This window comes from Episyrphus balteatus, chromosome 1, assembly GCF_945859705.1.
Source record: "Episyrphus balteatus chromosome 1, idEpiBalt1.1, whole genome shotgun sequence".
Taxonomy (NCBI): Eukaryota; Metazoa; Arthropoda; class Insecta; order Diptera; family Syrphidae; genus Episyrphus; species Episyrphus balteatus.
Window position 1 is genome coordinate 101,716,872 of NC_079134.1, and position 25,354 is coordinate 101,742,225.

The 25,354-nt window shown below is 33.3% G+C and overlaps 1 protein-coding gene across 2 annotated transcripts in view; it reads left to right on the top strand.

The window, feature by feature from the left end:
* Positions 1 to 217: 217 nt before the first annotated feature.
* The window catches only part of LOC129906209 (chymotrypsin-2-like), a 28,487-nt gene continuing 3,350 nt past the window's right edge, over positions 218 to 25,354 (top strand). The window contains exons 1-3 of one of the 2 annotated variants that reach the window (XM_055981884.1): positions 218 to 1,189; positions 18,901 to 18,977; positions 25,025 to 25,349. In XM_055981884.1, coding sequence (XP_055837859.1) covers positions 18,918 to 18,977; positions 25,025 to 25,349 — 385 coding nt within the window. In that variant the 5' untranslated portion in view covers positions 218 to 1,189; positions 18,901 to 18,917. Of the gene's footprint in view, positions 1,190 to 17,269; positions 18,711 to 18,765; positions 18,978 to 25,024; positions 25,350 to 25,354 lie in introns of those variants that run through there. The other variant, XM_055981883.1, reaches the window with a different exon arrangement.

Below are 25,354 nucleotides of genomic sequence, written 5' to 3' on the forward strand. Positions count from 1 at the left end.
CTATGTTTTTGTTTTTTTTTTTTAATATGCACCTATGTACCTCTGTTCTATATTATGTAAATATATACCTAGCTAGCTAAACATACAAACAAGAAGAAATGTGTTTTTTTTCGTTGTAAGTAGCATTGCAATGCACAAACGCTTACACTTGCTTATTGTTATGTTCAGCCTTCATCATAATTATTTAATTATCATGTAGATCATCATCGTCATCGAATCAACCAGCATATCTTATCATCTTCATTTTCTCTGGTAACAAACTCCACTCCAGTTACGTGTAGGCAAACGGCAGATATTCGTCCAGTCCACTCAGCGCGTGAATATTTTTATCTGTTTTGTTTTTATTCCCTTTTTCTTAATCCCCATACACGTGGGTATATAAATATGTAGGTATATGTACTTATCTGTGCAGGAACAGCATGGTGGAAAATCCCAAACAAATCGAAAAAAACGAATTTCACGATAAAAACAAAGAAAAGTAAAATACTTTTCCCCGTTTAAAGAGAGAAAACAAAATTCCAATTGATGTTGTCATTGTCATCGAGATTGGAAAGGGAAAAATAGAAGAGAACAAACTGAGCAAATATGACTTACAAAGAGACTGCGCGAAAATGAAAGCTTTTTGTTCTTAGATTTCTTCGTTGTGATACCAACTCTTTAAAAGGGCAAGTAAAAGTTTTTGGAACTATGTTTGGTGGAGGATGGAGGAAATTCCTCCTCGTTCGTGAAGGGTGCGAACGAGATAGTATTATGTATAATAGGAGTGCTTCATATTCATCCCTTTCATACATTCTTAAAATTTAATTAGGAAAAAAATAGTGGTGAAGTTTTTGCCCAAAGCTTGGAAAATGAGAATGGCTAAATGGGATGGGAACTTATTTTTCTTCAGTCACATTTCCGAGGGAGTTTTTTTTTAACACTTCCACTCCACGCAACCCCGTAGTGGTGGGTATTTTTCTATAGTAAGCGCGATGCTGTATGTGCGCTGTGGTGGCGACGATATTGTAAACAGACTTTCTGATTGGCTCGAATCTGAAGTGTAATTTGAAATCCTCCACAAACCTGTAGTTGAAAGTTGTAATCATAAAATTAATAAGAGAAAATATAAACAAACTATATTTAGCTCTCATTGTGTTGCATAGTTAAGTGCCATTTATTTCTGTGTTTTTGATTTCTGTACTGATTTTGCGTAAGTTATTTAAATTATTAACATACCATTATAAGAAAGTTATATCTAGATAAGAGCACATTTTTCTAGTATTAGGCATTCCCTCAATGATCTCGTTATCCCATGGAAAGTGTTGTCTAGTTAAATTCAAAGCTTTTAAAGTTTGTTTTTTTCTAAGATCTAGGTGTAAGAATATTGTTGTAATACCTACATATTGGATTTTTATTTCTTTTTAACGAAATAAAAAAAAATCCAGAATAATTGCATGTTTGTAGGCGATGAACTAACTATCTATGCTTATGGTTTGTGGTGGTGGGGTTGCATTTTAGGGGTGTGTTTAAATTTCGACCTCCAGCCCCAACCTCCATTATGCTGATAATGCCAAGTAGTTCTATTGTGTGTATCGGGCGATGGTATGGCAATGTAGGTTCATATATACATATCTTCTACCTACCTACCTACTATTTAAACTTTTTTTTTTCTCAACGTGAGAGAATTGCTTTTCTTCCTCACTTAATGTGATGCTATGCGGATGGAAAAGAGGAGATTGGAGATGTGTATAATGTTGGAGGATGCGGAGAAAATTTTTCTTAGCCTAGGTTTTCTCTTATATTTTTGCTCTCGTACATGTATGCGTGTTCGTATGTCTGTTAAGTATTTAAAAAAAATCCTGAAAAATGCGTTACGTTGATTGGTTGACATCATTTTCATGATTGTCGGAGAGAATTTGTAATTTAGTTCGGGTTGGTTAGTGTGCGCATTTTTGTCATGATGATAGTAGTTTGGGTAGGGCAGCAGGTAGTTGTAACTACATATTTAGGGGCTGTTCTAGTTAATCTCGTTTTTTATTATTTTATTTAAGTTGTTCTGTTTTGTATGGGTTTGTATGTTGTTCGTATTTATTTAGAAAATTAAGTTGCTCGTATATGTTAAAAAGAGAATATTAGGTAGGTATTTAGATTTAGGTCAATGTTTACTGCTTTTCAATAATTGGATCTGTGAAATGAACTTATTCTTATTTTTTTTAGATTATTTGTAGGTAGGTTACAACCAAAGATTAAATAGGTACCTACATACCTATCTAGCATGGGTATCTATTCCCAAATGATGCATTGTTTTCGTACTTCAATCTTAAATGAGTAAGTACCTAGGTACCAAACCCAGTTAGGTAGGTAACTAGGCAGTCCAGTGGTTTAGCTATTTTTTTATGCACCTACCGAGGTGGGTAGCAACACTAGTTTAAGTATTCCTAATCTAATTTAATATCAAAGCCATTTTCTTAATTTTTTTTTCTCAGAAAAATTAAGTAACATGATCTAGTTCTGTAAAATTCTAAATTTTAGAGCCGTTCGGGTAAATGGGCGCAGCCGGTAAGGCGATAGGTAGTTATGCATTTGTTATTTTTGAAAAATAGTGATAGTGATCAACTTCGAAATTCTGCCGATTCACAATTAACTAAGATATTCGTTGAAGTACGTGTTAGGTGTATGCTTCCCCTTCCAAAATTTGGAAGGGCTGGAAAATACAAACACAAAAAGACGAGCATCTGAGCTGCATCTAAAACTCTAAGATTTATTTACGAACAAGTTTCAGTTAATCATGTGCATTGTGATGAAATCAGCTAGGTAATAACAGGATATTGAAGGCTAGGCTCAAGCCCCCTCCCCCCCTCAATACGCCACTGTGTGACAGTGATCTGTCTTTTTTGTGAATAGGTAGGTGCTGAAATTTTCAAAAGATTCTATGAGGACCGGTAAACGCGTGCTTATTGATATGTGGGAACCTCCCGACCAAAAACTCTGCTTCCATAAAGCTTTACGGAAAATAAAGCATTATACAAGCAAAACTTTAAGTCGGACCGACCGCACTAAAACCACCTTCTCCTCCTGATTCCAACTACTTAAGTACAGATGGAACTCGAAGTTAAGTTACGCGTTGTAGATTACTTTCCGGTGAAAGTTCCTACTGATGTTATATAAAGCTAGCTAAATAGCATTTTTTTTATAAAATTATATCATTTGAGTAGATATCTATTGGCTCAAATTTTGTTATCAAAAAAAAAAGGTGCAACGATCTGGTGCAACAAGCCTAGTAAAAATGTAAAATTTTATTTTTTTACAATGGATCGTGAACGCCCCTCTTCTTAACTATAGTAAATATTGAAGCATGAATGAAATTCATGATGTTTTTTTTTCTCCACCGTTGCTTCTTCTTTTTTTCCATTTTTTATAATTTAATTCTTTGTCTTGTTCGGTTCCATTAATTTTCACTAACTATTTTACATTAAAAGAAACTAAATTACGGGACAAGAGTAGCGACAACCCTTATAAATAGAATAAAAAAGATAAACTGTTCATCATGGGCGACGGGACGGCGCGGCGAGATGCCATCTGTCAAAAAAATTTTACACCATTGTATTTTTATTTTGCAATAGGTCTAGGGTATTGCAAATTGCAAGACCATTGTAAAATTTCAATCCATATATTTTATTGTTGTAGTGTTGTAAGATTTTACACTTTTGCACTTTTGCAATGATACAAGACCAGTTGCATCGGATCGTGAATACCCCTAATATGTATAAAGTAGGTAAAATAGAAAAAAATAAATGCTCTTAAACATTTTTATTTACAATTTAAAAAGTTTTTTATGACCTGTAGCCCAGGTACAACAGTTGTGCTCATCAGTTAGATGCTGTTGAACCCTTTCTAAGATGCAAAATTTTGGTCGATGATTACCGACACTTATTTAAATTACAGCATAAACATACTTTGAATTCTAATATTCTTATGGGAATTTGATTAAATTCGTCCACCTAAATAGAACTGCTTGGGTCTGGCTGAAGTTATAAGAAAGAAAACAGAAAACTAAAATAATGAAAATAAAATCATAATTTTTGTTTATGATTTGTGGACTTTATGAATAAAATTCAATTTAAAAAGTTTTTTTATGACCTATAGTCCAAAATGCGTTTCACCCATCTACATGGTATGTTCAACTAAAGATCTTTATAATTTATTTTTCAGAATTTTATCATTATAATGATTTTCGAAAAAAAACTTTTTTCATAAAAAAAAAAGAAATAAACATTTGAACTTTTCATCAAACTCCTTTGAGCCGTTTTACAATTTGTTATAAGTTGTCAAATTTCAAATATGTACAAAAATGAACCAAATCGAGGTGGAAGAAAAAAAGTTTGTTTTTTTTTATGAAAACTGATTGCATTAAAAAAATGTCAGTTTTTTTTAAATGTCATACAAACATGATTGAGAGGAATATGTATTGGAATTTTAGATGGTATAAAATTTACTATTAGTTGTCATGTTCAAAAATTGACAATAGGTATGTTGTTTTTTTCGCTTTTTAATTTTTTAAACTTTTTTAAAAACATAGGTATAGGCCTAGGTTATGGTTTAATTATTTATTTAGAAGAAAAATAAGGAATGTCTGATGCCTGTCGTAAGAGGCGACTAAAATCCACCCTCCGTATACTGAAAATGAGTCCGCCCAAACCGCCAGAGCGTGCAAAACAAGACTCAGAGAAAGTAGAAAGTCAAAGTACAGTACAGTATTATTAGGCCTAAGCGAAGAAAATAAAATTGTTTGCTTCATATTACTGAATTTTTAAAGTGTTTGTCTCAATATCTTATTTTGTCTTAATATCTTTTTTTGTCTCATTTACTAACACTTATCATGTAGATATGGATTGACTAAAAAAAAGTTAAAGAATTGATACTTTTTCATAAAAAATATCGTACAAAAGGGGAAAAGCTCCAAAAGACGTTTTCTATGGAATTCATGCCTAGAAAATTACCAGACCAGTATATCGAGCAATAACGTGACATTCTTAACTTTATTCCAAAAGCCCCATCTGGGGTAAATATAGAAGCTCTGATCGTCTGGTTATTACGTAATGTTCTTAGATTTGAAGCAGTTTTTTCTTTCGTAGAAGTCACAGTATGTTCCCAACTTTTTTTAAGTCAATCCGTGTCTACATGATAAGTGTAAGTAAATGAGACAAAAAATTTAAGATATTTCAAAAAAAATTTAAAAAATTCAGCAACATGAAAAATTGTATTTTATTCGCCTGGGTTTAATAATATGGCAAGGTACTGTAAAAGACAATAACGATCTTCGTCAAAGACTCGACAAAACATTGAAATTCTATCAAGAGTTGAAAGAAGAAATCAATTTTCTAAGAAATGAAAATGAGGCCTTACAGAAAGCACAAAAAGAAATCGATCTTCTTCACAAAGAAAATGGTAGGTTGAAAAAAGCTCAAACACCTAAAGAATAAAAAAAAACTCCACAGCAAATGGATATTTACGAATATAAAACACACGAAGGAGAGTTGTAAGGGCCTTATTAAATTGTTTTATTTTAATGAAAAACAATATAATAATATTTGCCCAAGCAGTTCATAATAAAAAAAAAAAATTTTTTTAATCATATTCTTTGATTTTTAAAGGTTTCAAGAGTATCATTTTTTCCTAGATAACATTTGAATTCTTTTCCTTCGTATTTGCCTTTACTTGTCATCAATTTATCTTTTGGATGTACGTTATTATTTGTTATTCAATTTTCATTAAATTTGCGATTTTAGCTAGAAATAAAATAAAATATTTGGATATATTTTACTAAGCATGTAGCATTTCTAGGTACTTCCCTACTAACAATTTTGCTTATATAATGCTTTACAGAAGCAACAATTGCATCTGTAAGGCTTTATAGCACCAAAATTGTTTTTCGGGTTATATGGCTAACCAAAAAAATCAATGATTTACACACGAAAAAATATTTGTTTGTTGTGGTTTTTAAGGTGAAATATGAACTGAAGCTTCTTAACAGGAATATTATATGGACTACATTCAATCATGTAAAAATGTTAAGTCATATAAATAACATTTGAGGCGCAATACAAACACCAGTGGATTTAATTGTTCTTAATTATAAATTTAAAAAAGGTCACTTTGGTGTATGCGTACTTTTTTTTTTTGGTGTGGTGAATAAAAACTAATTCTTCTATAATTTTTAAACTAAGCGTAGGATAGCGAAAATAAAAGTTGGGCTACTCTAGGCTAACCTTGGGCAAACAAACCACGGTTTTAAACTAACGATTTTTTCACAGGAAAAAAAAGATCACAAATTTTTCGGTTTCTGATATGAAAAAAGTTTTTGGCTGTACCTTTTGAAAAAATAGTGAAATAAAGAAAAAAAAAGTGGGCTATCCTGGGCTTACGTTGGGCAAACGAAACACAGTGCAAAACCAACGATTTTGAGGTGAAAAAAAATAATTCCGTTATAATTTTAGAACGAAGGGTTGGCTAGCGAAAAAATCTTGGGCTATCCCGGGCTAACCTTGGGCCATTGGAACAGGCAGGTTTGAAAAAAAATTAGCGTTTGGGGGTGCCAGCTTCACATTGTCCATTTTAATCGATGCTGTTTTTTTTTTTTTTTTGAAATTCTACATAAAAATTTTGCAAGCATTTCGTTACTTTAATGAAAACCAAAGAAAACTTTCCTTTTGCATCAGAAGCTTATCTAATGCACCTGTCTATTAAATTTAACAATTGATAATTATTGTAATTAAAGTATTTCACTATTAGGGAAAAATAAATAATTATTGAGCACCAATGTGTATCATAAAAAGATTACTATCATTTTTTTTCTAATTACTAATAATAATACTAATACTTTTAGGCGTATTAGTTGTTCAAGTATAACTTGTTCTAAATGACGAGTATAGTTTCGTCAAATATTACTCTCAGAATAAAACGATTGGACAAAAAAAACCTGAACTTTGAAAAAATGATCATTTATATTTTTATTATATTAATTACTACTTATTTAACCTTTTGCACAATAATTAAAACATAGTTTCTTATATCAATACCTAGTTTCGATTATGTCCATTTTTCCAACGTTCCGCAAGCTATTAGAGCATTTTTAATATCCTAAATAATGCAAGAGAATCAGAGAATAGGTACAGCCTTGGCCAAAAGTATTAAGCACCCCAATAAAATGCTTCTTTTGGATAAATCTGCTTATATTGGAAGCCCAGACTTGTTTCAAGTTCAATTTTTTTTTGCTGAAATTAGTCGTTATGGATGCATGTGAGTGTCTTAAATAAATATGACTTTAACAGTTGTCCCTGGTTCTCATCTTGTTTATATTCGTTTTTGTATAAGGTTAAAGTAATAGCGCAGCGGTTGCTAATAGTAATTCTACGTTTGAATTCAGCAATGGTGTTGCTGACTGTATTAATAGCGGAACCAAACTAGACAAATTATTACCTCAAAGTTACGACTCTCCATGGTTTAGTTTTTTCCAATAAGTCGGTGTTGAGTGTCCTTTTCTTAGGACAGTGCCTACCAGTGATGCCAACTAGAGGCATAATTATGCCTTATAGGCATACTTTTATTAGCTAAGGCATTGAGACTTGTTTTTTGCCAAAAAGACTCAATTTTTTCAATCCACCCTTGATTTATATTTTAAAAGTTTCTTATAATTTTTTAATATTTTGATAAAAAAAAATAAAAATTAATAAACTATAATATTATATCTTTTAAATAAAGGTTGTTCGAAAGATTGTTTGCAGAATTTGTTTTTACCATTTAGATTTTGGTAGTGTTTAACCCCTTGTAACCCAACATCGTAAATTTTAACATTAATAATGTCAATCGAAAGGGCTTTAGTTATAATAAAACACGTATTTTTTAAAAATTCAATAAATTCATTATTTGCTTAGTTATTTCGAAATTTACGCAGTAAAAAAAAAGTTTAAATAATTTATTTTTGTAGATAGATAGATAGATAGATATAATTTTTATTTTCATGAAAAGTGATTAACAAAAACATGGCTTTAGCTGGTATATAAAAATTAGTTTAGACAATAACATTAAGTTGTCTGTCAGGTTAAAAAAGTTACATTAAAAAAAAAAATATAAGCTTAAGAGTTAGTTTGTTTAAGAAAATTCATTTAAAATGAGGTAGCGGTATTTAAGTGCAGCTTTTAAATAGAGATAAAGATTAACATAGCAATTTCCATTTAGGATGTTTAGGAGTTGAGAGTGTGAAAGCACGTAGCTACCTAGAAATTTAAGTCTGTATCCTTTGAAAATAGGGCATATTCCAATGAAATGAAAAGTATTTTCAGATTTTGTATATAAATGCAAAAATTCAAACAAAAAGCTATCTAATATTTATTTTTAGGCGCATTCCTAAAATCCAAAAATAAAACCCCGTTAGTTTATGCACGAAAAATACTTTTTCTGAATTTCGTAGTTTTTACATAAATTTGCTTGTTTTCCAATTAAAAACTATTCGTGCCAATTAAAAACTATTCGTGCTATTTATTTGAAATATGGCGCATTATTTCGATAAAGAAATTCTTAAAGATTATGTAAGAAGCTTTAAAAGAATAAAAATATGTTTTTCACAGCTTTTTGGCGATCTTTTTCGGTTTGTTACAGAAATGTCACATGGGGCTACAAGGGGTTAATTTTTCGAAGAATTTTGTCCAAACTTATCAATTTTACTAGAAACGAATCTGCAAAAAGCGATTTTGTTGCTATAAAAAGGTCTAAAACGCTTGCAAATAGGCGATTATTGGACTACAGGCCAAAAGAAAATATAAAATTGAAATTATTTCTTATTGGTGAAAAAAAAAACTTTTCGCTAATTTCTTTCAATTAGGTACGTAAAGCAATGTCTCAGTTCCCTTGAAAAATTCCTTTCGAAGAAAATAAGTTGCTTTTTCGTGACAAATAAGTAGCCTTGATATATACTTTTATTAGTTAATTAAACATTTCGTTTTGTGTACTTGCAGTTTTTGTATATAATTTTTCAAACATAAACTAAGAAATCTAAATTGAGGCATAATTTATTTGAAAACGCATATTTTTTTTTCGGGATCGGGTCAAAATTCTGGCTTCAAAATTCTGCTTTTCAAAATTCTGCTTTTTTAGCGAAAATTCTGTTTTCAAAATTCTGCTTTTCAAAATTCTGCTAGCATTATACTTGAACAAACAAATTCTGTCAATTCTGTTTTTTTTTTATAGCTGACTAAAGAAAAATACACCTCATTATAGTAATTCAACATTGGTACTTTCCTAAATTTTTTTGTTTAAGTGTCGCAAATATTTTTTAAAATGCATAGACTGACTTTCTTTCAAATAAAATCTATAACTTATTGGAACCGAAGGTGTTTAATACAAAATATTCCTTTTCTTATTCAAATTTCTTAATATTCATCTTTATTTGATAAATTAAATGTTTAGTATTAAAAACCTTTTCTTAATATTTAAAAATTTATTCATTTATAAAACAAAAATTAATATTCATTCAAAGAATGACAAATAAGGTGAAATAAGGGGTAAATCTTGTAAATCTTGTGGACATGAGACTTTTTTAGATTTTTGACATAAGTTATAGAATATCCAAACAAAGATAGAAACCAAAAAATTTGCCTATTAGCACTAATTCCAAGATTGTACCAGGATGTTTTTTAGTGCATATCCTAAAATTTCTCCTTTTCTCAAAAAATACCAATTTTTCATAGGTACACAGAGAAAAATATGACCCGCTAAAAACTAACAGATTGCCATATTGTTTTACCGTCCATACATTTCATAAGGAAATCTTATTAAAATCAACGATTAATAAGGTTTTTTTAAGGAGATTTCTTATTATTTTTATAGAGAAAATCTTATTAAAATTTGACTGAAAAGTTGATTTTTTTGCAACTTAGCACTAAAACAAAAATCGCGATCAATATTTTCATGGCAGGTTGGTTCAGGTGGTAAGTTGGGCGACTAAAGATTTGAAGTCTCCAGTTCGATTCCCAGCCTGGTCATCGTTTTTTTATTTTTTTTGTAGATTTTAAAACAATAAGGAAAACCCGATTGTTTTAATAAGGTGTCCTTCTTGGATGAAAACCATAGAGAAATTTTATTGTTTTTGTTCTATTTTATGTGGTCTATTTTTCTCTGTGTATGAATGTTTTTTTCATTTGATTGTTTTGATTCTTAATGATAATGGATATGAAAACCTTCATGCAAAATTTGGTTCCGCTACCATAACTTTTACGGGTTTTTCGGTAGTAAGTAAGCAAGGTGCGGGGAACTAAGTCCACTGAGGTAGTTAGTTCCCACTCAGTGGGAACGAAACCCACTTAAGTGAAATGGAGTAAGTTCCCATGCTAGGTGGGAATCTAATTCCGTAAAAAAACGTGTGGTTTTCATTCCCTCTGAATGTTAACTTGATTCCCATTTCACCAAGAAGAAGTTAAATAAGAAGAAAAAGAGTCACGAGTTTTTGATTTGACTTTTTACAGAATCTGGAAAATCAGTACTTCATTTCGAAATCCAGTTTTCAAGAAACTGAAAAGAGTGTACACCCACGGAACTAACCCAATTGAATGTTAGTTCTATTTAATTTGGAATTAACATCCGCGGGACAAAACACAGTTTAGTTAAAAAAGTCTTGTTATTGGCGCCTTCCTGGCGACTTTACATACCCTTAGCGGAGCAACGAAGTAACGTGAGCGGGACAGAGAACCCTAAAAGGGATTTAAAATACTGAGAACCCGTGAAGCGAGCCAGGCAAGGTTTCAGTTAGTTAAAAAGACGCCAACATATCCTAAGTGGACCGCTCACGCAAGTTCGTTCCTCTGCTTAGGTAATTTTAGATCGCCAGGCAGTCGCAAATGTTTGCATGTTAGTGAAGTGTTATAATTTGGCAAACGCGAAGCGGAAAAACATTTGCTAACATGAGAATCTATTACAACCCAAACGCGAAGCGGAAAAAAATTTTGCCCAGGGGAGAATCAATTTTGAGGTGTGAAAATAAAACTTCGCGCGAATTTCCGAAAGTCCCTCAGTGGACTTAGTTCCCGTGGACTTAGTTTCCTGCACCAGTCAGCAACTGCTATAATAATATGGGTTGACAGATGAAAAACAGGTATAACTTTTCAGACACGTCAGATTGCCTTGATTTTAGATTTTTTGGAATCAGCATTAAAAAGTACCTTGAAATCATGCATCATATGTATATATGATACCATCGTCTTTTTTTGCTAATTTTAAAAACCCCATTTCGCACTTTGACCTTGAAGGTCAAATTGAAAATCGCTATTTTTCTATTAGCATTCATTCCGAGGTTAAACCCTTATTTGACTGGATTATAGGTAAGTAATCAAATATGTAGATAATTTTTCAAGAAGATGATTTTACCGAATTTTGCAAAAAATTACAAAAGCGTTTGGAAAATGTTAAAAAGCGCGCTTAAAAATCTACAGAAGTTTGATGATTTCTAACGTCTGCTTCTACACGAAGATTTTCGAAAAGAAATTGGTATCGTTTCTATTGAAAAGCTCTATTGTTGTTAATTTTAACAAAAAATGACAAAGGTAAGATTTATTAACAATAAAATTATCTAAAAAATGATATAAAAACCAATTCCGTGAGTTGATTCACTAAAATTTTATAGTTGGTAAAAGTGCGGGTTTGTCTCGCAAGGTAGGGGCAAAATGGAATTTTTTCATATATCTGACGAAGTTTGTTGGGGTAGTATGAAAATTATAAAATTTTATTTAATCAACTCACGTAATTGGTTTGTATATAATTTTTTAAGATAATTTTATAGTTAATAAATCTTACATTTGTCATTTTTTTGTTTATTTGAACAACAATGGAGCTATTCAAAAAAAACGATACCAATCTCTTTTCCAAGATGGCGGCTGCTCCCGACCTCCTATCAGCCAAACAAATTAATTTTTATGATAAGGACAGCCAGCGAAACACATTCCATGAAAAAATTTTGAAAAATGTGATTTCATGCCCATATTTTGAGATTCAGACACGTTTTGGACGCGTTTTGAACGCGTTTCAGACGCATTTTGGACGCGTTTTTTTAAAAGTTTTTGAATATGAGCATAGATCAAGCATCGGTTCCTGAACTTCTAAAGACTTCGATTGTACGGCCAATACACAAAAACGGAAGCAAAAGTGACATATTAAATTACCGGTCCAGTTCCATCTTATCAGCGGTCGACAAAGTTTTAGAAGAGGTAATGGCGAATAGGCTTTATGGATATGTTGGAAAATACCAGATTTTTGAAAAAATCAGTTCTGTTTCCAAAAAAATAAGAGCATAAATCGGTTGCTTGGAGATTTCTCTAATACACTATACTCCAGCCTTCACAAAAGCCATAATTCAAAAGTTCTATTCATCGACTTCAAAAAGGTCTTTGACACGCTGAGTCATGTGCAAATAATAAAACAACTGGATAAAATAGGCGTGAGAGGCAATATTATATCATGTTTCTCGAACTACCTTCAGAATAGAAGCTTTGAGGTGAAAATTGGAAAAGAGTTGAGTGAAAGACAAAGACAAACATATGGTGGCCCACAAGGATCAAAACTGGGCGTTTCAGACGCGTTTTTAACGCGTTTCGGACGCGTTTCGGACGTGTTTAAGACGCGTTTTGGATTCGTTTTGGACGCGTTTCGGACGTGTTTCAGACGCATTTTGGACGCGTTTCAGATGCGTTTTGGACGCCTTTCAGACGCGTTTTGGACGCGTTTTGGACGCGTTTTGGACGCGTTTCAGACGCGTTTTGGATGCGTTTCAGACGCGTCTGGACGCGTTTCAGACGCGTTTTGGACTCATTTCGGAAGCGTTTCAGACGCGTTTTGGACCCGTTTTGGACGCGTCTGGACGCGTTTTGGACGCGTTTCAGATGCGTTTTGGAAGCGTTTCGGACGCGTTTCAGACGCGTTTCAGACGCATTTTGGACGCGTTTTTTTAAAAGTTTTTGAATATGAGCATAGATCAAGCATCGGTTCCTGAACTTCTAAAGACTTCGATTGTACGGCCAATACACAAAAACGGAAGCAAAAGTGACATATTAAATTACCGGTCCAGTTCCATCTTATCAGCGGTCGACAAAGTTTTAGAAGAGGTAATGGCGAATAGGCTTTATGGATATGTTGGAAAATACCAGATTTTTGAAAAAATCAGTTCTGTTTCCAAAAAAATAAGAGCATAAATCGGTTGCTTGGAGATTTCTCTAATACACTATACTCCAGCCTTCACAAAAGCCATAATTCAAAAGTTCTATTCATCGACTTCAAAAAGGTCTTTGACACGCTGAGTCATGTGCAAATAATAAAACAACTGGATAAAATAGGCGTGAGAGGCAATATTATATCATGTTTCTCGAACTACCTTCAGAATAGAAGCTTTGAGGTGAAAATTGGAAAAGAGTTGAGTGAAAGACAAAGACAAACATATGGTGGCCCACAAGGATCAAAACTGGGCGTTTCAGACGCGTTTTGAACGCGTTTCGGACGCGTTTCGGACGTGTTTAAGACGCGTTTTGGATTCGTTTTGGACGCGTTTCGGACGTGTTTCAGACGCATTTTGGACGCGTTTCAGATGCGTTTTGGACGCCTTTCAGACGCGTTTTGGACGCGTTTTGGACGCGTTTTGGACGCGTTTCAGACGCGTTTTGGATGCGTTTCAGACGCGTCTGGACGCGTTTCAGACGCGTTTTGGACTCATTTCGGAAGCGTTTCAGACGCGTTTTGGACCCGTTTTGGACGCGTCTGGACGCGTTTTGGACGCGTTTCAGATGCGTTTTGGAAGCGTTTCGGACGCGTTTCAGACACGTTTTGAACGCGTTTTAGATGCGTTTTGGACGCTTTTCCGACGCGTTTTGGAGGCGTTTCAGATGCGTTTTGGACGCGTTTCAGACGCGTTTTGGAGGCGTTTTAGACGCGTCTGGACGCGTTTCAGACGCGTTTTGGACGCGTTACAGACGCGTTTTTGACGCATTTTAGATGCGTTTTGGACGCGTTTAAGACGCGTTTTGGACGCGTTTCAGATGCGTTTAGGACGCGTTTCAGACACGTTTTGAACGCGTTTAAGATGCGTTTTGGACGCTTTTCAGACGCGTTTTGGAGGCGTTTCAGACGCGTTTGGACGCGTTTCAGACGCGTTTTGGAGGCGTTTTAGACGCGTCTGGACGCGTTTCAGACGCGTTTTGGACGCGTTACAGACGCGTTTTTGACGCATTTTAGATGCGTTTTGGACGCGTTACAGACGCGTTTTGGACGCGTTACAGACGCGTTTCAGACACGTTTTGGACGCATTTCAGACGCGTTTAAGACGCGTTTTGGACGCGTTTTGGACGCGTTTCGGAGGCGTTTCAGACGCGTTTAAGACGCGTTTCGGATGCGTTTTGGACGCGTTTTGGACGCGTTTTAGACGCGTTTTGGTTGCGTTTCAGACGCGTTTTGGACGCGTTCAGACGCGTTTTGTACGCGTTTCGGACGCGTTTCAGATGCGTTTCAGATGCGTATCAGATGCGTTTCAGACGTGTTTAAGACGCGTTTTGAACGCGTTTCAGATGCGTTTTGGACGCGTTTCAGACACGTTTTGGACGAGGTTTAGATGCGTTTTGGACGAGGTTTAGATGCGTCTTGGACGCGTTTCAGACGCGTTTTGACGCGTTTCAGACACGTTTTGACGCGTTTCAGACGTGTTTAAGACGCGTTTTGGACGCGTTTCAGACGCGTTTTGACGCGTTTCAGACACTATTTGATGCGTTTCAGACACGTTTTGGACGCGTTTTGGACCCGATTCAGACTCGTTTCAGACGCGTTTTGGACGCGTTTTCGATGCGTTTTGAACGCGTTTCAGACACGTTTTGGACGCATTTCAGACGCGTTTTGGACGCGTTTTGGACGCGTTTCGGAGGCGTTTCAGACGCGTTTAGGACGCGTTTCGGACGCGTTTCAGACGTGTTTAAGACGCGTTTTGAACGCTCTTCAGATGCGTTTTGGACGCGTTTCAGACACGTTTTGGACGAGGTTTAGATGCGTTTTGGACGCGTTACAGACGCGTTTTGACGCGTTTCAGACACGTTTTGGATCCGTTTCGGACGCGTTTCAGACGCGTTGTGGACACGTTTCGGACGCGTTTTGGACGCGTTTTAGACGCGTTTTGGACGCGTTTCAGACGCGTTTTGGGCGCGTTTCAGACGGGTTTTGGAGGCGTTTCGGACGCGTTTCAGACGCGTTTTGGACGCGTTTTAGATGCGTTTTGAACGCGTTTCAGGCACGTTTTGGACCCATTTCAGACGCGTTTTAGACGCGTTTTGGACGCGTTTTGGACGCGTTTAAGACGCGTTTTGGACGCGTTTCGGAGGCGTTTCAGACGCGTTTTGGACGCGTTTCGGACGCGTTTTGGACGCATTTTGGACGCGTTTCAGACGCGTTTTGGATGCGTTTTAGACGCGTTTTGGACGCGTTTTAGACGCGTTTTGGACGCGTTTTGGACGCGTTTCGGACGCGTTTCAGACGCGTTTCGGACGCGTTTCAGACGCGTTTCGGAGGCGTTTTGGGCGCGTTTCAGGCGTGTTTTGGGCACGTTTCGGACGCGTTTTGGACGCGTTTCAGGCGCGTTTCGGATGCGTTTTGGACGTTTGGACGTTTTAGACGCATTTCAGACTTGTTTTGGACGCGTTTCAGACGCGTTTTGGACTCGTTTCGGACGCGTTTTGGACGCGTTTTGGACGCGTTTTGGGCACGTTTTGGACACGTTTTGGATGCGTTTCAGATGCGTTTTGGACGCGTTTCAGACGCCATTTGAACTACTAGGTAAATTAAGTTTTTGTCAACTGACATAAGTTTTTCTGGCCGCTTTAAAAGGTAGATTAAGTTTGTGTCAACTGACATAAGTTTTTCTGATCGCTTTAAACGGCCATCAGGAAAAAATATTCAATATCATACTATTTCTTTTTTTGATGCATTTTACTGAAAAAAACTCAAATTCTAGATAGTTCCGCGGAACTAGTTCCAGGAACTAGTTCCGACCGAAAAAAGAACCGTTTTATGTTCGTTCCGGCTTTGGAACTGTTTTGCGGATCTCTGTTTTGAGTAATTTGCCTTGGCTATAATAATAATTAAATCAAAATTGAAACTTTTTCGTATGATTTCTCTTTCCAGTTTTATAATGAAACCGTAATGCCGACTTATAACAAGTCGATTTTCGCCATGCGGCGAAGCTTTTTGGCGTCAGTCGAGTCGTGTGAACGTAAGCCGCACGCGACTAAAGTGACAATCCCCATACTAGAGTCCTAGTCCACTTAAGCCGTGAGACATATCATATGGTTAAATTCGACTCGTGAAAAGTCGGCATAGGTGTACCTACTTATACCTTTTGAATCTAAGATACATATTTTCTAATAACTTATCGTTAATAAAAATTATCTGTGAACCATCAAGTTGCTAAAATTTTTTTGTTGAGATATCACTACAATATTTATTATAGTTATTTCAAAACTTTTAGTTTACATTTATAAAATGACATGATAGGACACCAGATTATATCCGATTAGTCTCTAGTAAGTTACCTGCACAAATTTCTAACCTAACTTAAAAATAGCTTATGATATTGAAAAAGCATCGAAAAAGGGCCCAAGAATTATTTTGCCTAGAGGCCCATGACATGGTTAATTCGGCACTGCTGCTGATACGGATCGCAAAGCCAAAAATACGTTGTCTTGAAATTGATGAATAGTTTGTGAATATTCTAAACGTATAGAAAACGTCAAAACGTCTTACTGTGAGACGGGCGAATAAAACAGAAACAAATTAGAATTATCGAAAACGTCGAACTAGTTAGGTAGTATCTATTTGGGAATTTAAATTTTAATTTATTGTTATCGGTTAAAATAACCTTCTTAAATGGTAATTTTAAACAATTTAACTTAACCGAGGCGACTACGTTGATTTTAGCAACGAGAACTACGTAGTTTTTAACCAAGACTACGTTACTTTTAACACATTTTATTTAACCCACTTCTCGGTAGGCCCATTATTTTTCTGCGTGAACTCCAAAGCGTTTCGCCCAGGTACAACAGTGTACTCATCAGTTAGATCTTTCGTACCCTTACTAAGGCGCCTTATTTTGGTCGATGTTTACCGACACAATATAAAACTCACAGCATGTATACACTGTGAATTTTAATATTCTAAGCGAATTTGCTTAAATTCAGACAATTCAGGTCAGGCTGATAATAATAACGAAAAAATAAAAAAATAATAAAAAAATATTTTTATTTTAAGTGGAGCAATTGAATATAATTCAATTTTAAAATTCAAATGACCTCAACTCCAAAGCGTTTCGCTCCACTTTAAATAAAAATAATTTTTATTATTTTTTCGAACCAGGCTCTCCACGAACATGCAAGAAGGAATTCTGAGGAAATTCGCTCATCAAAGTTTCGACGGATTCGAAAGTAAATCAGATATTTTTCGCTGAAGATGGAGCCATCATAAGTGAAAACTCAACATCCTTGCAACGATCAATGTGTGACTGTTCTGAAGGGAAGTGGATAAGCTCGAAAAAGATAAAATATTTATGATGTCCATTTTCCGACCCTGACGGCCCACGGTTGTCCAAAATGACTTTTCATAATCATAACTTTTGAACGGATTGAGGTAGCGGTACAATTTTTTTGAAAATCATTATTAACGGTTTTTTTTAATCCGATATTCTCCGAAACGGCTTATTCGATTTCAACGAAACTTTTTGTGAAGAAGCACTTATATAACTCAAATATAAGCCAAAAATAAAATTTCAAAAAAAAATAATTTTTGGATTAAAAAAAAAACTTGATAGTTGAGTCAATGAGGAGTCAAATGCAGGGGATCCGAAAAAAGTTGTGACGTCAGATAAGTTTGAATGCAGTATTGAAGAGGGGCTTATCCTGATTATAAATCTCAGTTTGCGTATTGTTTGGTCTTGTGGGGCGTCCACCATTTTAAAAAACGCATTAGTCTCAATACCTCGAGAACGACTTGTCATACAGAAAGCTTCAAGGACTTTTTAGATTGGAAATATAATTATTATCTTTCTTTCTATGGCATATCATTTTTCTCTATTAGTAATACTTTCAGAGTAAGAGAATAGAGGATGGAAGAGTTAAAGACAATTTGTATACCGTTACAGATGGTTTCCAACGTACGCACAAGATTATTTTTCCTTCAGAAATGTGGCCTTACAGAGTGAGAGCTGGCGTTATTGACCGGTGGAGTGGGAGAGTTGTGATCCCATGAGAGTTGAAGAAGATGAAGTTTTTTTATTAATTCAAAATTTTACGAAATGTATTAAAATTTTAGCGCAATTTCATAAGCCATCTATATATAATTTTGACCCCAAAAAGGCTTGCTACGATTAATATTAATTATCAAATATAATGTTACGTTTAAACTAATATCACCTTTTTTATAAGACCAATTACACTGTAGAATGTTTTGATATTTTAGGAATAGTGAAATTTACTCCAAATTTGAGTATCTTTCAAGCTTTCAAGGTTTGTAGAGACATTTTCATTTTAACTGATTTGGAAAATTTTCTATATTCTTGATTTTGCGTACGGTTTTTTGGTTCGATAAAAATAATATATAAACTCCGATTTTCTAAATATTAATTTCACAAATTGTGGGAGAGATAATGTTTCCATTAAGTAAAATATGTAAGTTGAACTTATAAACATAAATAATAAATAATATAACCGCCTCTTGTTAAAGATATACTGGCTCTACTTTACAATGTTGGGATTTCATTTGCCCTTTTCGAATCTTGCAACTATTCGTACAATAATACCGATCCTAATAGAGAATTCATTTTATATTCACCATATTATCCTAATCAATACACTCCAGGAACTTCGTGCTTGTATATGCTGACGGTTCCACTGGATTATGAAATTGTTGCCGATTGCAGTTTATCAATACCAAAGGTAAATATATATTATTCACAACTAGGTCGCACGAATGTACATACATACACTCTTAGTTCATATTCCATAGATTGCTTTTTGTACATAATTTTTTGAAGATTAATATCTGTCCTATTCAGAATGAAACTGTTCCTTTTCCGTTCGAATTTTGTTCCTTTTTCGTAAATAGTCAAGAAAAAGCGAAAATCAAGTAAAATATATGGAATTGATCTTACTCCTACGTGACTTTTGACGTGAAGTTTAGTCTCTTTTATTTTCTATTTTGGTATTTTGTATTCGGCCGAAAGTTGTGACACTATTTGGCCATATTGATATTCGTTCACATGTTCGGAGGCATATCTAATATCGATTCTTCGGCAGCATTGTTGCTCGAAATGTCAACATTAATCGAACTAAAATTTATTGTTTTATAACAAACAAACTTTTATGGTGATTTTTTTTTGTTTTTGCTGCTAATTTCGTAGAATTATGAGTGATTCAAGAATTGTTTATAACTTTAATTTTCCTTATTTCGGGACACCCTGTATTAGGGTGCTTCTTATATGATCGAAAAATTTTTTTTTTTCGATTTTTTAATGGGACACCCCTGAATTATGTTCTACCATATAAGCATAGTATATGGTATTTTTTTCCGATTTTAATATTAAAATTTAGGGGTCGCTACCATTAGATAAAGATTTAAGTAAAAAAAAAGATCAATTTCAACAAAATTTTTTTTGTTACAATACAAACTACGCTTAAGACCCGATTTTTCAATTTTCTAATAAACAGTCAGTTAACTGTCTTTCGAATAAAGATATTAGGCTCATAAACAAAGATAAAATCATTGAATTTTTCAATTAAGAAAGATCACTCAGTTAGCTATTCTACAGAATAACACAAAAAAAATTTCAAATTCAAAAATATTCAAAATTAAACTTCATTTTTATTCCGCTGTATTTTTATCAAAATTTCTTTCAAAACAGTTAGAGATTTAATGTAAGGTACTTAATTCTGATTAAAAATTTTAAAATTTTCTGAGAAAAAAAACAAAATTTGGTGTATTTTTCAAAACTTTGAATTGTGGTAGCGACCCCTAGAACGTGTTTAAACTGGACCAAATTTTACCCAGTTTATATTTAAGGCAGGAAGAACAAAATGAAAGGGTGTCCCATTAAAATTTCGAAAATTGATTTTTAAGAAGCACCCTACCCTGTATGTACACTTGATGATCTTTTTATATATATAATTTGCGTACCTTTTTAGCCCCGTAAGAATAGACGAAAAATTGTCAATGAAAGGAAAAAAATTGTAACACGCTAATTTTTGGTATACAGCTTGGTGTTAGGGTGGTTTACAATCTGTGAAAAGTCCCGAAGTTTCCTCTGTCCGCTAGTCCCATTATAAGGGGTCAAAGGTCACAACACAACGGCAGGTTAAAGACAAAAATTATGTTCTGCAAAACTGTAGCTGAGGTTATTTTACACAAAATTGTCATATAAAGTTTTTTTGTACCACTTAACGTTTAGACATTAAAACATTTCAAACTATCCCATGTAATTTCATTAAAATAACAAATATAAAAATATCACTCAGAAGTTTTTTCTAAATCGCCAGCTTAACTGAAGCCACCTGTGCGATAACATGAGACAATTTTCAACTATGTCTCCTCCTCTGTGCCACGTAGTTCAGTGTTGTATGTTCTTCTCTCGTTCTTTCTCTCTTTGTCTTTCTGTGTTGTATTAATGTCTTGTGTTGTATCAGCAAAATGGACCTAGATTCCGAAGCTGCAGTGTTTCTAGTCCGGAGATTTATCTTCAGACTAGTTTAATATGTAATGTAATGTAATGTAATGTAAAAATATCAAGAAAAATATTTTAGCAGAGTAACTAAAGCAAATTATTAGGGAACCCGGCCGAACAGCTCTGATTTTGACGATTTTTTTTTCAAACGTAGGTAATTAAAAATACTTTAAAGTCTATAGATTGAAAATTGCTGGTGTTGCCGTATTGTTTTTAAAAATTAAAATTAAATTTTTTTTTAACAAAACCATTTTTTTTGCTTAAATTTCATAAAACAAATGAAAACAAAAGATTCTCTAGGTAATTTAAGGAAAATATATAAAAGGCAGTAAGGGACAATCTTCCATCGTTTAAGCGATAAATGCAATTTTCTAACATTCTGACCTCAAACACAAAAAAAATATTTTGAAAACAACGGCAACACCTACAATATTTTAAAATACATTTTTAAAAAGCCAGAAGCTCATTCTTATCTCTTAAATCTAAGTCCACTAAATTTAATCAAGAGTTTTTGAAAAAATGGTCCTCAAACTCAGAATTAAAAAAAAAATGTTATTAGAAAAATTTAAAATGACTTTTTTCCAAACTTTTTCTAATAAAATATGAATTTATTTAAAATAAATTTTTGGCCATAAATATTATCAGTTGAATTTCGAAGCAAAAAAGGTAAAATATATCACACTTTTGAAAAAAAAAATGAAAAATTACTTCAATTTCAATGGTTTTTTTTTTATTAAAACTGAATTTTTGCATTGAAATAATTAATTTTCTCAAAGACTGTGGTAAATAGGAACTTTAAATTTTTGCTATTTAACTTTCAACAGTAAGGGTTATTAAATGAATAAAAAATAATTTTATGTTTAGATGTTGAACTTTAAAAAAAAATAAGTTACATTTTTTTTCAAAACTTTTATTAAAAAAAGTTCTTTGAAAATGAAATACTTTTAAATTTTTTTCATAAACCGTAATACATATTGACATTTCCTTTTATAATTTGAAATCATAATAAATACGGCCAAAAAAATTTGAAAATAAATGCATTTTATATTACGACCAAGTTTAAAAAACGACATGTTAAAATTTTTTCAATAATTTTTTTTTTCAAAAATCTGAGTTCAATTACCATTCTTTCAAAAGCCGTTCATTCAATTAACTTAATTTTAATTTTACATATATGACTAAGCTTCTAGCTTTTAAAAAATGTATATTTGAATATTGTAGGTGTTGCCGTTGTGTTTAAATATTTTTTTTTTTGTGTTTGAAGTCAATTAATAAGAAAATTGCATCTATCGCTTGAACTATGGAAGATTGTCCCTCACTACCATATATTTTTTTCCTTGAATTTCCTAGACAATCTTTTGGCATCAATTAATTTATGAAATTTTAGAAAAGTTTTTGAAAAAAATTTGTTTTTGTTCACAAAAATCTTCAATTAAATTTAAAAAATCAAAACGGCAACACCGGCAACTTTTAATCTATAGACTTTAAAGTATTTTTAATTACCAACGTTTGAAAAAAAAGATCATCAAAATCTAAGCTGTTCGGCTGGGCTCCCTAATATTGCCAATTTTTGGGCTTTAGTTACTCCACTATTTGCGAGTTTGAAGTGATATAATTCCTAAACGGTGCATGATACAAGAAAACTTTGTAAGACAATTTTTTGTAAAATAGTCTTACAACAACAATAAAACTTTTAACAGATTATAAACCACCCTAACACCAAGCTGTATACAGCAGCTGTATTACAGCTGTTACAAATTTTTTGGGAGCGGGTCATAATTCTGCTTGTCAAAATTCTGCACTACAAAATTCTGTGGGGTCAAAATACTGTAAGACCATAATTCTGTATGTCATTCATTATACTGTAAATACAAAATTCTGTATGTCAAAATACTGTATGAACAAAATACTGATTTGCAAAATTCTATTTTCTAAAATTCTGTACCTGTACGGTAAAATACAGTATTTTTACAGTATTTATTTATTTATACAGTATTTTTCAAGAAATTTCTTTTGATAAAAAAAACTCATAATACTAGCTTTAAATATAATTTTTGACTATAAAATTGTAATTTTATACAGACTAATTATTAAAGTAAAAAAGTAAATCAATTCTAGGAACACAAATCAAACTTTTTTAAACATACAAAATACATTTTACAAAAAACTTTCAAAATCAATATAAATTTAATTTTATTGGAAGCCGTTCTAGGTATGCAACGTGGTTTAATTGAGATTGTTTTTAAATAAGTGTAGAGTTTTGTTTTCTCCCTCCTTTTTCCCTCGCTCCTAGTACCTAGATAAATAAGCATTAGAAGTTTGCCTCTTTATTAAGTTGATCTTTAAGAAATTCATAATAAAACCTCTTTTAAATAAATCTGTATTTCAAAGTTCTGTAAAAATGCTGTAAAAAATATCGTTTTGATAATGTAAAAAAGTACGCGCGCACTTTTTTACATTATCAAAACGATATTTTTTACAGCATTTTTACAGAATTTTGTTGTAGGTACAGAATTTGGAAATATCGGACCCTCAGTGCAAAAGAGCAATAAGTCAAAAAATGACATTTTTGAGATAATGATGAGGAAATGTTGCTTTTTAAATTACCTTTCTTTTGAAGCGCTTGTTGTTAACGTAAACGAAAAATTCGAAAGATTATGACTGTTTTTATCCAATTCCTACTATATTAAAATTCAAACTCTTTCCTAATTTAAACAAATTTAAAAAATAAATTTACTAAAACTACAAAATAAACATAATGGTTCTTGAGATAGAGCCTTGCCATTATGGAAATTGCTGTCCCATGGAAAGTTATAGGGGAAAGTTTAGAGTCAGTATGTATTTTGCAGAAGCGTTTTCTCGAAATGAACTTTTTTGAGTTCTCGCTCTTTTGCACTGAGGGTGCGATATGTACAGTATTTTGACCAACCAGAATTTTGCTATACAGAATTTTCACTTTCGGAATTTTGTTCGTACAGCATTTTGCACTTACAGAATTTTGAATACAGAATTTTGCAGCATACACTCATACAGCATTTCGACCCCAACCCAAATTTTTTTCTTGAAAAAGTCTATTTTTCCTGGACTATTTACTCCGTCGTCGCGTGCTTCGTCGTTCCGATTTTATCAGTAATTTAGATCCCAATTTTATTTTCTTACATACTTTGACGTAAGAGACTCGGAAATCATATAAAAAAAATACGATGAATACCTTTTCTACATCTAGATAGAATTTTTCCAAGTTTTTTGTCGTTGTTTTTCCCAGCATACATAGTATTTGGGCTATACCTTAAGTAATAAACGAGCAATCTGAACAGAAAAACAGGCACCTGAAAGCTGAATAAATAAGCAAGAAATAATAACTCAACTATACCTATTCAACAACACTTTTACCGATCGCATGAAATGAAGGGAGCGAAGTATCATCTGGCCCACCCTAGACAAAATCTCTAGCTACGCCAATGACCACACTGTGCATCGGTTTTAAGGGGTAATAACACCTTGTAAACCACGAAATCAAGCGTTATTTTCATCAGCGTATAAAACAAAGAAAAAATATTATTTTCTTTTGGTGTTTGTTTAGTTTAATTAAGTATATCAATAGGTAACAGAGTAGGCTAATGTTAAATTTTTTTATGATGTGAAATTTTTTAAATGGCGGTGTAGTTCAGGATGATAGTAAAATTCTGTGCTCCCATCGGGCGACCAAATAACTCCTACAGTTTTTAACCGATTGGGCTGAAATTTTGTGTGGAGCTTAAAAATACTATTCTCTAGTGAAGTACGTAGGATTTTTTTGAAATATTAAAATTTAACGATTTTATGGTCTTTTTTTCAACGAATTTTGTTTTTGGAATGAAATAATTTTTTCAAACTAATGCCATTTCTTTAAAAATTAATATTTAAAAAAAATCCTACGTACTTCACTAGAGAATAGTATTTTCAAGCTCCACACAAAATTTCAGCCCAATCGGTTAAAAACTGTAGGAGTTAGTTGGTCGCCCGATGGGAGCACAGAATTGTACTATCATCCTGAACTACACCGCCATTTAAAAAATTTCACATCATTAAAAAATTTAACATTAGCCTATTCTGTTACCTATTAATATACTTAATTAAACTAAACAAACACCAAAAGAAAATAATATTTCTTCTTTGTTTTATACGCTAATGAATATGACGCTCGATTTCATGGTTTACAAGGTGTTATTACCCCTTAAATAAATTCAATTTTGATTCAAGGTTTTATTTGATTTTACATTCTAGGGAAAAACTTCATGTTCTACTGACTTCTTTTTCATCTCTCGGGATGGTGATCAAAGTTTAAATGGAGCTGAGCAAATTTGTGGTTCGGGGAATATTACTCGTGTATCAGAATTTAACAAAATTGTCATAGCTTACTCTTCATCTGCAAATAGCCGAGGTGGTCGCTTTAGTTGCAATTTAAGTACGCGAGTAAAGGCCTGTGATTGCGGTTGGTCCTCACAAACAAGAATAATTGGAGGTACTGCAGCTAAACAATATGAATACCCATCTATAGTTAGTCTTTGGCAAAAAAGAACACAGCAGCATGTTTGTGGAGGGACTATAAGTAGA